At 43.3% G+C, this 14,143-nt stretch overlaps 1 protein-coding gene across 4 annotated transcripts in view; it reads left to right on the top strand.

The window, feature by feature from the left end:
* LOC111246499 (uncharacterized) overlaps window positions 1–11,847 on the top strand; it is a 119,814-nt gene extending 107,967 nt beyond the window's left edge. For all 4 annotated transcript variants that reach the window (XM_086985248.1, XM_022796191.2, XM_086985249.1 and 1 more), the window contains 3 exons: window positions 2,554–2,816; window positions 5,201–5,798; window positions 6,797–11,847. In XM_086985248.1, coding sequence (XP_086841374.1) covers window positions 2,554–2,816; window positions 5,201–5,798; window positions 6,797–7,266 — 1,331 coding nt within the window. In that variant the 3' untranslated portion in view covers window positions 7,267–11,847. The remainder of the gene's footprint in view (window positions 1–2,553; window positions 2,817–5,200; window positions 5,799–6,796) is intronic.
* Window positions 11,848–14,143: the final 2,296 nt, after the last annotated feature.

Raw genomic sequence — 14,143 nt, 5'->3', positions numbered from 1 at the left:
CTCGTTCGTGTGGTGCCACGTGTAGAATAAAAGGTTGACATCTGCCGAGGGCTTCTGGAACTCAGTGAGAATCTTATGCGACAAAGTATATCCGATAGCGCCGACGCCGCCGCAGTTGCCGCACAGCTCATTGGAAAAAAACGAGATGAAACGCAATCCCCCCCACCCCACAGTTGTCTGTGGCCCGGTGACGAAAATCATACTAAGGAGACCGCGACACACTGTGTGTTCGGTGGCCGATACACCGGCAATCCGCATCGACCGCCGGACATACGGTAACGATGGTGCAGTATTAGAAGTAGAGGAATTACGCCACTATCTGCGTGGCGAGAACAACCGTGGTAGCACCAGTAAAAGGTTAGCGCGGACATAGAAGAAAACAGCGTCGAGGATCAACCAGAGCACCAATAGCTGTAGCGGCCGCAACCGAATGAGAAAATCATGAATCTTGATCAGGTCAACTACGTCGACGTCTGCTGATTTCCTTAATCTCCTGCCCCTCACGGTATCGCTCAGTGTTCACTGACTATCAGGCTGTCGCTTTGAGCATCTATATCCCTTAAGCTGGACGGTTAGATTGGCCGCTGCCACTGCTCCTGCCGTTTAAAACGAGCTCTTTGCAGCACGAAAATGTCGCCCGTCGCGCTGCTGTAAGAAAAGACAGGCTGTGATCTTGTCTAAGCCACGATCTCCTACCGGGCTGCTTGGCTCCATGGTTGACTGGCTGATTTGTTCCTTCGATGCTGGTAGTGGAATTGACGCCATCGGCGGCATCGCGCTGCGGTGCAACATGGCGATGGTGTTTGTAACGCTAGTGGCCATGGCCCCGCGACGGTACTGAGACTAGGCGATGTCAGACGACATCTATTATCGTGCCGATCACGCTACGAAATCTGATTCACTGACGAGATATGCACGCGCAGCAGCTTCCCCCGCTGGTTCGACTGGAAAATAACACGACTTGACAAAGCTTTTTGAATTCTCCTGCTTTATTTCGTAACGGATTGCTGAGATTGCTCATCATTCTCGACTGATCTGTCGGTGTTTGTTTGTTAGGATTTTCGATGTTTCGCTTGAGTTCTTTTTGAGTTCTTTTTGTTGTCGAAGCGCCACAAAGTATCGATAACATGCTGACTTTTCTGGCTCCGTATATGTTTGTACTGAAGGCGTAGCACTGCGGTTGCCCAGACTAATACGCGTGATTACGTCGCGTAGAAATGTTTAGCAAACGAATACAGAATTACTAATAGTTCGACGAGACGAAATCGTTTCTATGCTCAGACCATCAGTTGACCCTACTAACAGACGTATAATTATTCTTCGATAAAAAACTATAATCAAATCAAGCCTAAATGGTGACGAATAGTCAAACGAAGATCCAGTTCGTATAACTGTAGGGCTGGAACGCCACAAAGATTCCAATACAGTCGTACTTTGATAGCTCCTTTAATCGTATAATGCTAATAAGAGAAGGTCTTATCAGAGTTCAACGAAAAAAAAACTTTCTTCATGGCAGTTCCTTGCTTTGTTCGTCGTATTATAGCCAATACAAAGGTTGTACTAAACAATTCCAAGCATCATTGTTGCATCGCATCGTCAAACGAGCTTCCACCGTTATTCCCTCGCAGTAACACTTGTATGTTAGCAGCTTCTCTATTCGCTGATGGCCATGTGCGCTTTAAGACTTTAAGCTTGCCATTCCTTAGAGCCGTTGCCTCCCCACGGTATGTCTTTCCCTGAGGAAACCTCACCGCCATTGCGGGCATTCTTTCGTGTTGGTGGGCGCAGCCACTTGTAGAAAGGAGAGAAAGACAGTCTCGCGAGACGAGCAGTTGGTCGAGAAGACGATATGGTCTGCTGCTTAATCTGTGCATTGGTTACATACAGTTGGAGTAGCAGAGAACGCTGCTAGCTGGTTCGTTAGCTAGCGATCAGTACACAGGTACACAAATAATACTTACCGAGCTAGCTAGGTACCTGACGCCGATGAGAGCAGGCACAGTTGACGGTGTTGCTCCCATGAGAGATACGCTGCGCGAACTGTTGCCTCCGGACAACCCATCCCGTCAGTTCCACAGCGTCCCCGGAAGCGGGCTTGCTAACTCATTGACTACTTCGGTCGTTTGATTGTCGCCTAGCGAAATTGGTAGTTCCTCTGACTCAAGGCCCTGTTGAGCTATGCTGCACTCTATAAAAGATTTATTCAAGCTGTATGTAACATCCCGGTGGTGCAGTCAGCGGGGCAAATGGCGGAGCGGGCTTTTTAGTGAACCGCTCAGATGAATCACACACATAGTATTTTCGGCACAAGGGAAAAACGGACCGGTTAAAACAGTCGGCAAAATACATACAACACAACGTTCATACAAGATGCTAGCGCGATTGCAGTTGGTAATGAACTCAGTGATGAACTAGTTTCGGGGATATGAATCTTTAATAGTGAGGATTTTCATGTCGTGCAGATCCTATGAAGAAATTCTATAAAAATAATGACTAAAATATATAAAAAGATTGGGAAAAATATCACTGACAAATTTTAACTTGAATTTTCAGGTATTGCCCAAAATCAGGAAAAGTCTTCACGATCGGTAACACCGATACAGACGGTGGGCTCTTCGAGTCGGTTTCACTACCAAGCGCCTGCGGAAACGCAGGATGTCGATGTTGAATCGATGGCTCTGCCGCCGTCGCACCTTCAACAAGCATCAAACGTTGTGGATGCCAATTTTCGGATCGTGAACCGAAGATTTACTCCCGATCTTCATAACCCAAATGCTTTTCCTTTCAAGAGTCTGGCGTCCGAGCTAAAGCGAGCTGTAAGTTTTATTATTATTATTATTAAAATCTAGCAATTTATTCTTTTGTTATCAACCTTATTTTATTCCTATGTGTTGGATTAGACCGAACACTATTATATAGTACATTTCCACGTATCTTTCGCACACCCTTTTCACTTGACGATACGCTACGCCATTAATTCGAGTGTGCTTCGTCTTTCCGACCAATCCAGTTCTATCAGTTGAATTTTGTTTTCGATAACGGCTTTGCACATCCACACTTAAACCATCAAGCAAGCCAATGGCTCGCGGTCAGTAAAAGAGAGATAGGTTCGGCTGGCTGCTATCGTCGCCGTCGACGAGCGCTCCGTCAATGAATGATGTGGGGCCTTCACGCATCTTCTGAAGAATTTGTGTCTTGAGAGATGTGTATCTGAGTGTACGTGTATGTATGTTTACTTTTGTCCACAACCGGAGCTGACCGGAATACGCAGCAGCGCGCTAAACGAAGTCGTCCCAATGTCACCACAACGGTTGCCGTCCGATTGATATGGCACTATCAGACGCCTGCTGGCGGTCACCAGATCGAAATCCCCAAATAGTCAGTAAGTTCCTCCTCCTCCTCCTCCTCCAAATACGGAGTCGTAAATTATCGACGTCGTTTTATTAGCTGCAGATGAAAACACTGCATGGCCGCGACGAGTGGAGAGAGCACAGCGTAGCGCTGCAATACCCAGTAACCAACGCAAAAGTACACATATTATGTATATATCGCTATCGTATCATTTGTCGAAGAGTCGTTGCATGTGGCGCCATGTTTATCGGCTGTGCGGCGGTCAACTAGTGGCTACTGAGTTTTTTGCCATTGCATATCTATGTAATGGCAACACTGTTTTTTCATGCGGACTAGCAATCCACAATATTGCTTTCCTCTTTCTGCGCGAACCGAGTTTGCGCCTGTTGAGTTTTTTTGCTGATAAGCTAGAACGTTTGGCTGGAAAATGAACATCAATTCGAAGACCGATGTTGGTTTTCATCAGCAAAGTGTGACTGAATAGAAAAAATAACGGATGATATGAGATAAGTATGGCAATAAAAGGCAGCTAGCTACACATTCTTGGCATCGACTGTAGCAGCTGTCATCCCTTCTTAACTGCCATCTTTACTTGTAACCCATGTAATCGGAACATGTCTTCACGAGCTAACGCTAGTTGCTGCACCTTCTCACTTAGAAGAGAAGTTGGTGGCCTGTGGACCGGTCTTCGTGCAAGCACTTCGTGAAAAACGTTAGCACTACCGGAAAGGGTGTCCCACAGTACAGCAGTGTTTCGGTCGTTCTACCATCTTCCATTTTGATTTCTTTGGGTGAACAGTGGACAGCCGCCATCAAGCCCATCGGCTCTATACTATTCGTCGTCTGCGTTGCAGGGGGCTTTCTCCAAACTCGGTTTCTTTTTCAGTTCCCGCCCCGGTGTGCTACAGTCTCGTGAGTCTCCTTTTGATTCTTCCGTGTTCTAACAGAATCCCCTGTTCATAGGCCCTACCGAGCAATTTTCCAACTACCACCAGTTAGTCCGTTTTTCTCGATTCTCTCAATTTATCCCTATCAACATATCTTGTCCTCGACAGGCCACGGTCAATTCGGCCGTCATGTGCCGCTGAAATATGATGTCCTTTGTTGTAAGAGAAGGAAGAAACGGGCGAAAGTGAACTGACGCGACAGGAAAAAAAGAGCCCACAGAGAACGAAAAGTAAAGAGCAAATGATAAAAACGAGCGAACAGGACCTTGCACAGTCAGCTAGTACTTGATGATGGCCAACCGGTTTCGATCCCCCAGTGTCAGTGCAGATTGTCGGAGGGTCGATTTGTTCTGTAAAAGGAAAAACAGCTTTGGTTGTAGACTGGTCTATAGTCGTAGACCCAATAGCTTACTAGAAAGAATATAGAGACAATGAAATTAACTTTGTGGGTCATTCTCAATCGTGTTTGTTATTTATAATCAGACAACGTTTCGCCTCAACAAGTGGAACTTGTAAAACAAAAACCTTTTGCGTAAAGATGATGATGATGAAAGAATGACCCGTGAGGGTGATGTATGTGATGATGATGGCATGTATATATCCATCGAACAAAAAAGGATCGAATTAAGCACAGGTTGAAAGACGACGCCACGCGTTCTGGATATTTATGTATGTAGTATGTCCAGATATTATTGTCACAAGCATAAAAAGACAGTATCACCAAGTCAATTGGTTTTGCTTGTGTGAACTATTGTCAAAGACTACGATACGAGCTTACTCTGTGCCTTTTATTAACACGACGTACATCAAAAAGACTATAAGTAAATAAATATACTGTATATAGACCGGTTTGAATGACTCAATGCAAATCTAACATCGAAGTTGTGTTCGTGTTATTGCAGATGGATGAACTTTTCTACCTTGGAAAGCTGTCGGACGACTACAATCACACGCAAGTTATAAGCTTTCGTGAAGGTTTGGTCGTACAGACGCGGCTAACGTTCAATAGACGCGTTTCGTTAGCAGAAGTCAGTAAGGCCTTCTATGGCGTGCTACGCCAGGATCATGGGCATTTACCCACGGGCTTTCAGGTCGATGTTCGCTCTCTCAAATTCTCAGTGGTGCGCCAGGCAGGTTCTATGACGGTATTTCCCACGTCGACGTCACAGCCTTCTGCACACTGGTCGGCTTGGTCAGCATGGTCATCATGCACTCGGACTGATCAGATCTGCGTCCGATCGAGACGGCGAACATGTCTCGCACAGCGAGCCGGGGACTTATGTCCCGGAGGAAAAGAAGTCGAGTTTGAGGAGTGTCGCTGTCCGCCAGAAAATGCACAGCCCTCGGGGGCAAACAAAACCAAGACTCCCGCCCCACCTCCACCACCGCCCAGCGATATACCTAAACCACAGCCGCCGATTCTTCCAGAGGCGGCTCACAAGAGCGCAGCCGCTACTGCTACGGGCGGCACCGGCACGAATGGCGACCTTCCAAATGAAAGTAGGTATCGAAGTCAATAATTTTGTTATTGATGTTATCCCTATTATTGCCTTTAAATAGTGTCTGTATAGGTACGTGTGTGAACAGATCTTGCGCGTTACTATTTGCTACGTACGCTTACGTACGAATGGCATATCCTAGTCTTATACATGGACAACATTGACTCGATGATATGAGACAAAGGCGTACCATCGCCATAATATATACATGCATACATATATACATTACACCATATAGTATCTTAACGAGCTGAGACACGTCGCGTTTTCGAATAATCGAGAGCAAGCTTTATCTTCGTGTGATCACCTTTACGATGTTTAGAAAGATACGACCAAAACCTACAGAGACGACGATACCCAAATCCATTCGGCCGTGTGAACCCAGGCTCAAAACGCGGACAAACATTTGCGCATACGATAGATTGTAATCCGACCAGGGTGAAAATTATCTTTACGGGGCTGCCCTTACCATAGACGCGTCGAATGGCATCGGCTGAACGAGCGAGCACTACCAATATAATAATTGGATAGTGATATTTTTTCTAAATGTCACATTATCGCTTCTCATCGATAGCTGGTGTTTGTCTTCGGTGATCGTTTCCATTTTGATACTCATCGGCATATCAGGGTTATGCATTATACAGACTGATAGTAGTTGTACCATCACATAAAACTCCCACTTTTTGTCTTTAGGCGTCTGTTATTTCATCGCTTGATCTCTATTTATTTACTATTCGGGCTAGGACCCGTTTATGTCGAATTAGCTAGAGACGCGTTAGCGAATCGTAATTATATTAGAATACGCTAAAACCGTGCAATAAGCGAGCGAATCAGCTTGTACCGGTGCGCATACATCGTTATTGCCGCGGTCTTATATAAGTACATAATTGAAAATTGCTTTTGTCTACAAGTAGTTAGTAGTGATCTAACCGATTACTGTTGTTTGTGTGTGCTGTCTGTTTCGCCCTTTTTGTCTCACCAACGTTTTCTATTCTGTAGGTTGCCACGTAGACGAGTGGAAGTGCGGGAATGGCCAGTGTATCCCCGACACGAACCGGTGTGACGGACACACGAACTGCTACGATTCGAGCGACGAGCGCGATTGCGAGTGCGCCGGCCTCGAGTCGGGGACACACTTCCGCTGTGGCAACGCCACCTCGTGCCTGCCCGTCGGCAAACGTTGCGATGGCGTCGTCGACTGTTGGGACGATTCCGACGAAGAAAACTGCCTATGTCCGCCTGACCAACATCGATGCGAGTTGGCCGGCACCTGCATCCCCCGAACATTCTTCTGCGACGGATTTGCTGACTGTCCCAGCGGTGATCGCAGTGACGAACCGCCTAACTGCGACGCCTTCTGCGCCGGGGATAACTTTCGCCAGTGCGCCAATGGACGCTGTGTACCCAAGGAGGTTTGGTGTGACGGTTACGATTCCTGTGGTGATGGATCAGATGAAAAGGACTGCTGAAACAAGAAAAAGAGTTCACTAAATTAAGAGGAATGTAAAAATATCTGTGGGCAAAAATTGACTGCATTGTTCTGTTGGGCTCGGGTGGCCCGAATTCAACGTTCGGCTTTATCATCGCCGTAGCAACCTCAACAGGGGGCTAGAAGCATTACAGTGACAACGGCGAAGGCCTACATAAATGGTGTTACTATCTTGACAACGTTACTTTTTCGTCGATCTTAAAAGTTTTAAATATAGGACTGCAGGAAACGGTTCGAAGCAGAAACGGCGAAGCTGGCTCGAAAGCCGGCCGCCTGGCGCAAGCTGAACTGGCACAGAGAGGGATCGTAAGGGCTGTATGTGTATTAATATCCCGAACAAGGTGAAGAACAGGACGAAAAGGACAACAAGATTTAAGAACGAAAAGATACCGATGCCGTATAGAAAACACAAGGTATGCGCTAAACAACTCTAGTGCATAAAGGATACGATGATTATGGTGTTTTTACTGAAAATAAGTGCAGATAAATGCCAGGAACAATCGAAATGAAGCAAATAGTGGAAATGAGCACAAAGGCGGGTGCAGGGCACCAGTCGGGCTCCGAAGCAGGAGGGAGCTATAGTCGTTGTATATATTGTTGTGATACTATGGAAGACAGAAGATAAATCACTAGGCTGGCAGGCATAGGCAGAGTGCAGGAGACTAAAAATAGGCGGCGCGGGCATGGCAGATACGCGGATAGCCACACATCCACAGCGATAAACGACCATAGAGATGATAATGACAACCACGTGTTGACTAGAGAAAAAGAAGAGGACCATGAAATTCAGCAAACAGACGTTAAGCAAATACCTAAAGGATACGTCAAGATCATTGAACAGACAGTAATTACTAATAACAAATCTTAAAGTCGAGAGACCATGAAGGAGTATCGCAAGTATCAAGGAGAGAGATTAAGTTCGATCGGTCAGAAGCAAGCGGAGATATGGCGACCATTCGTAGACGACTAAATGCCAGTGACACTACCACGTTAAAGAAAATGAAACATAAGGAATAATCATAATATAATGAAGGAAAATGAAATGATGCGTTCTCGAGGGTACCGTTCGGACGGTTGCCGATCATGCGACCATGTTCCGTATGGTGATCGCGCAGTTGCCAACGCGCAGTCTCCAGTATTTATTACAATGATAATTGTCGTTATTATTACTTATTATCTTGCTATAATAAGAAGGAGAGGAAAGGGCAAAGAACAAGATGAAAGACGATTATTAAAGAAATTCTTTTGTTTATTTATTGTTCCTAGTCGAATCTCGATGGCCGTACTACAAACATATATATATATATATATATACGGCCTAGATCCGGCTCTTCGGGTTTGTTCTGTAGATTTTGTACATAAACACAGAAAAAGAAACTAAGGGGAAAGAAGGTACGAGAACATCTGAATACATTGCTTTCGAAAAGCTTTCGTGAAGTTGAAAAATAAAATTAGTGCAGAGATCGAGTAAAGCATACGTTTTATAAACATGCCAGAGACAACAAGAGTGTAAATGACTAAGAGATTTAGACAAAGAAACAAAACAGATAATTGGGACCTTCCTGTATGTACTTAAGTCTGTCACTTGACTCAGCCAGCTGAAGAAAAAATGAAGAAATGCGCACATTGAACTTACAAGAAGTTCAATGTGCGCATTTCTGGGTTTCCTCAAGCGCGCATATTTTCGATTCGAGTCACCATTGACTTCACCCGCCCGCGACGTTCGATCTTGGAGCACTTTGAGAAACATTTCGGGCGTTCTAAACTAACGAGCGCACTCGATAGAATGTAAAAATGTCGTTATTTTTGTTTCTATGAGGTAAACAGTTCCTTAAGGGTTTTCTGTGGTTTGGCCAGCTGAAAGAAAGGAGAGATGCTGGAAGTGACTTTTAATGGTTCGACGTGAACCGATTAGCTCCAGCTGGGTCAACGCTGCTTCCAAAGTCGATCGTCTCGAGGGGTTACTAGTAAACCGAACAACTGCGTATAGGACGAGGTGATTCTGATGTTCATCTGAGGCGGATAACTTCCTCGATGCCACCAAAAAGTGGACAGACGTAATGATACCTTTTATGTAAATAGCACAGTGAGACTTTCGAGCACTTTCGACCTAGTTTTTACTATAATACTGATGATGATACTGATGATAATTATAGAAAGAACGTACACGAAAGAATTATAAATAATCGACCACTGACAAATCCCCATAGACAAAGATTCCAAGCTCACACATTCATTTACTATTGCCAAGACGACAACAACCAACAACAAACATTCATTACAATTATTGAATAAAGCATTCAATACGATATCAGTCTGTAACTGCTGCAATCACACCGTTTGTGAACTTTCTCTATATTACGGTAACAAAAGAGAAGTTACCCATTCAATATTTCGAAATGACATGGAAAGAGATACAAACAAATGTACACATTGGAAAAGGGTAGCAGGTAGCAGAGTGAAACCCCTTACCACAATTGAGATTTTGCCTCCACACACAGCTTTTCCTTCTATATGATATTTATACAGTTGATACGAAACAGATATCTAATTAAGAATATAAACGAAAATGAGAATCTCTACAAAGACCAAAAACTTCCAGCAACAATATATAATGGTAACCTCACAACTACAATGCACCACTAATATTTTGAACACTTTCTCGCAACGTCCTCATATCCCTATGAGACATCGCACAGTAACAATGAGAAAGATACGATAACTATAAACCGCGTTGATGATGGTAGCCTAGACATAAAGATGAGGAATAGTTTCTATCAGTCCGATTTTCCACGTGGTTGACAACTATGAATTCCACCTCATCCCCTTGCTCCCCTCCTGCATTGCCCACTTCTGAATCATCCCGTCGAAATGTTCTTGAATTGCCCCCATAAGGTTAATACATTAATAAATGCTATTAAGACGCTACCGGTTGGCGTCGCAACGCACTTCGAAAGAACGCATGTCTCGTTTGTGCAACCCCTACGATAGCGCCAATTTTCTTGTTCATAGTACTTCATATAAGAAGACGAGTAATCTAATTAACAAGGAACGCTAGAGAAAATGGCTATAACTCACAAAATTTAATTGTGTAAATGAATCAACTCAATTGTCGACAATAGGTCGACATCGCAAGACAAATGGCATATACCGTATTAATTGCAAATACGATTCTTCGACGCATAATAACCGTCGCGCTATTTTTCCAACTTATTGTACATAGTATAACGGAACTAAAGCCACTCAAAACGTATGATACAAAAAAAGAGTAACGAGGTGCATATAACAATAAAAGGTAGCCGAAGCTGGCAGAAGGATGCAAAATATGAGGGAAATTTACAAATGTAGTTGGAAGGTACACATATAGGGGTGACTTTTAGACGTGTTTTGGACTTTAGACGACGGATCTAGAAGTAACGAAAATAGAGGTTAGAGATAGAGGGAAAATAGAGAGACGCGAGGTAAATTTGATTCTGTGAATTGAAGAGGCAGCGTTTTAAAACTAAAAAAATATGCTTTATCCCATACATGCATGCATGCATGCATGTGGTACCAATACGTAGCAAAGTTAAATTTTAAATTAAATTAAAAAATAAAAAGTTAAATTTGTATGTTCATTGAATTGATCAGTACGAAAAGGGGTATAGTGAACGGGGTGACATATGGCGAAACAAAAGTGGGAGCATAGGGAAAACGCAGATGTCGAAAAAGATTCGCGGCAGAACAGATCTATTATGATGATCACAAGATAGCAGCGGTGATTGAACCATTGACGGTAAAGTACCCTGATGGTCATACACACAGACACACAGATACGCCCACAACAACAAGAACAGACAAACACATACTATACATACGGACAAATGTAGCCTCGTGATGAAACAAATATACACACATTGGCATACAGGTTTACACACTTTTTTTTTGTAAATAGACGGACGCGGCCGTGCCGAGGCGGCATCGCCGTTGCCTGTAGTGATCCACTGTACAGAGACGCTGATGATGATGACTAGAGGAAATACGAATACAAGAATCATGATTACGATGTGAAAAGATTGAACAGTCTGAAAAAAGAACATCTTATAATAAAAACTAGCCAGCAACAATAAGCAGTCTTAGCGCTAGTGATCGCGGTGGTCAATGATGACCAACTCAACTGTGTATCTGCTGCGGACATCGTCGTAGCCCACCGTTGGCTGTTGGTGGTATCTGTCGCACTATGTGCGTGTCTCGAACGGATGAATGGCAACAAGTATTTGGCTACACCGATCCGATTGAAACAAACATGACAACAGCAGAAAATTGTCACTGCCACCGCCGCGATTTTCTATGACGATAGACGTGCGATACGGAAAAATGGGAAATAAACCAATATATTGAAATGGAAGCCAGCTGACTAGCTATTTGAGGGGTCATCAGCCGAGTAAAATACAAAAAATTGAAGCAAGAATTAAAAAATGCAGAGCAAAACGATAACGGTAATAATAAATAAAAAAACAAGAGAGGAGAGTGAAAAAACGATATAATCAAATAAATGATAACAGTTTGTTGTCTGACTAAGTATGCGTGCGTTTTCTCTATTTCTTTGTTGACTTTCGTATTGTATAAACCGGGTCTGGGTCTTCCTCGCCTATGCAGGCTGCTACTACCGCTTGTAATAGTAATCTCGCTCCGCTGGTCCGTGATTACTCTGATTGCGCGCGGAAAGTGCGTGTCTATGTGTGTGTCTGGGTTTATTGATAGTGATACAATGATAGCAGAAGGACGCCAATCAACCAGGTAGGATTGCATAGGATAGTTGCTTGCTGGTTAGCGGCCGGTCCTGCCCAGGTTTTCGACTGTAGAAGCAAAAAAGCAAAAGTGATAGCTATAGTGATGGTTGTGGCAAGTTCTCAAGAGGCCACGGATGTATAGGCTGCCGTAGCAGGAAAATAAGCGAGCAAAGGGGTACTACTACATGCTATCTTTGTTCTCATTAGCTTTGCTTCGCTTGACTTCGGCTGGTTGGTCATCGATGTCTTCGTTTAACTAAGAACAAAAGTCCACGCAGTTTGCGGCTGGATCGGGCACTGAAAACAAACTCACGGTTGCAGAATCAGTGACGGGTTCAGTATAGGTAAGAAACCGAAGAAGAATCAAGTTTACCACTTAAGACAAGAATGTGCCTCAGAAAAAAACGTTAGTTTACCCTATATATGGCAACGGTTGTCAGTAACACAAGGGCGCTGAAATAGCACTGATATAATTTAGTTATTACAAAAATTTATCTGTAGCAGGTTTTAGAGGGGCGATGCCAGTCAACGTCAAGTGCCAACTAATAAACAAGCATTGCTAATATTGATTTTGCTAAATGCGTTTTCCTTGGTCCTGACTGCTTCAGTCTATTCGTTAATTCATCCACTGCTAATTTCGGTTCAGTGTTCAGCGAATCACCGATTGTCGGCGACTTTTCAATAGCTATAGCCAGTAGTAACCGAACAATAAATTATCCTCGTATTTTCATCCTAGAGAGTTGTCGCGGAAGCATTTAGCATTGAAGAAAACGAATAAGAACCAAACGGACCCAAAACCAGACATGCGGATGGCGGAAGCGCGCCCATCAATGCTCACGATATTGCAATATACTAGGTGACGGTGACAGTCGATGGTACATAACAGTTGCGCATGCATGCTTCAATATCTCGTCCGCCAGGTAGCCGGCTTGGGAACTATTTAGCATGATGATCATTGTCATGATGTCGATGATAATGATCGTCTAAGTCGCAATGGCACAACGGACATCAACTCAACTCGATAAATTATGTGAAGATCAGCGAACCTACGTATATCCTGGAATTTCGTACTACACGTTTATAATGCTGTTACTATTACGCACTGACACGTTCACGGGCATTCAGATCGCAGTGGGTAAATTCCTTTGAAAACAAATATTGACAGCAAAACTGTTGTGCGTAGTAGTCCAATTTGATTCTTCCAATTAGATATTTCATTTATGCTAAAAAATATATTACGAGTAAAAAACCCTATTTCAACCAAAACGCGTCTGAAGAGACTTGTTGTTGTGGAAGTAAATGGTGTTATGGACAATATCGTACGGCTTGTCCTTTATTCTGATAAGTGTTTATAGCGGCTTATCTTGAATGTAACCGCACACGATCTTGAATGTAACTGCAAAATCATGTATTTTTATTTAACATCCTTAAGTATTATACCTTCAGTTGAAAACAGAAATAGTAAACTGACGTAAGACATATTGGATAGTTAAACATCGGCAAGTGTAGCCTCGGTATTTAGCCATGACAATGACAATGTTCATTGCATAAAAGATAAGCCGATTGCTTTTAGCATATTTCCTAGAAATTGACTAAATATTAGTTTAAAAACCTATCGCAAGGTTTTCGTCGCAAGTCGAAGTTTTCCAGACAGAAGAAACTTTCGACCTCCAGTTATTAAAGCAGCTTTGACAGAATTTATAGAAATCAGTGACAGCTAAAACAATGTAAAAAGCCAGAGCAGTCCCTAACCAGATCACATTCATATAATATTCATGTGCAGCTAACGAAGCAGCAGGGAACTAAAAACTCAGATTTCTTCAAAGCCATAGCAGTTCCCTACAATGCTATAAAAGATCCTAATAGATTAACGTTAATCTAATATTGCGGTAGCCTTCCAAGAAATACTAGTAGTCTAGTATAGGGAAATAAGTAGTTGTATTTCTCAGACACGTAAACCCTTGCTTACGTTCCATACTGGTGTAATAATCGAAATTGTAGCTCTATTGTATGATTATCGCGAATGGAACGATACAAATTTATTTCGAATCATGGCGAATTCACCAAAGAAACTGTCTTCTACGT

This window comes from Varroa destructor, unplaced genomic scaffold, assembly GCF_002443255.2.
Source record: "Varroa destructor unplaced genomic scaffold, Vdes_3.0 BEIS01000003.1, whole genome shotgun sequence".
NCBI classification, from domain to species: Eukaryota; Metazoa; Arthropoda; class Arachnida; order Mesostigmata; family Varroidae; genus Varroa; species Varroa destructor.
The sequence above is the reverse complement of the archived record's forward strand: the minus strand, read 5'-3'. Positions and strand labels throughout refer to the sequence as shown.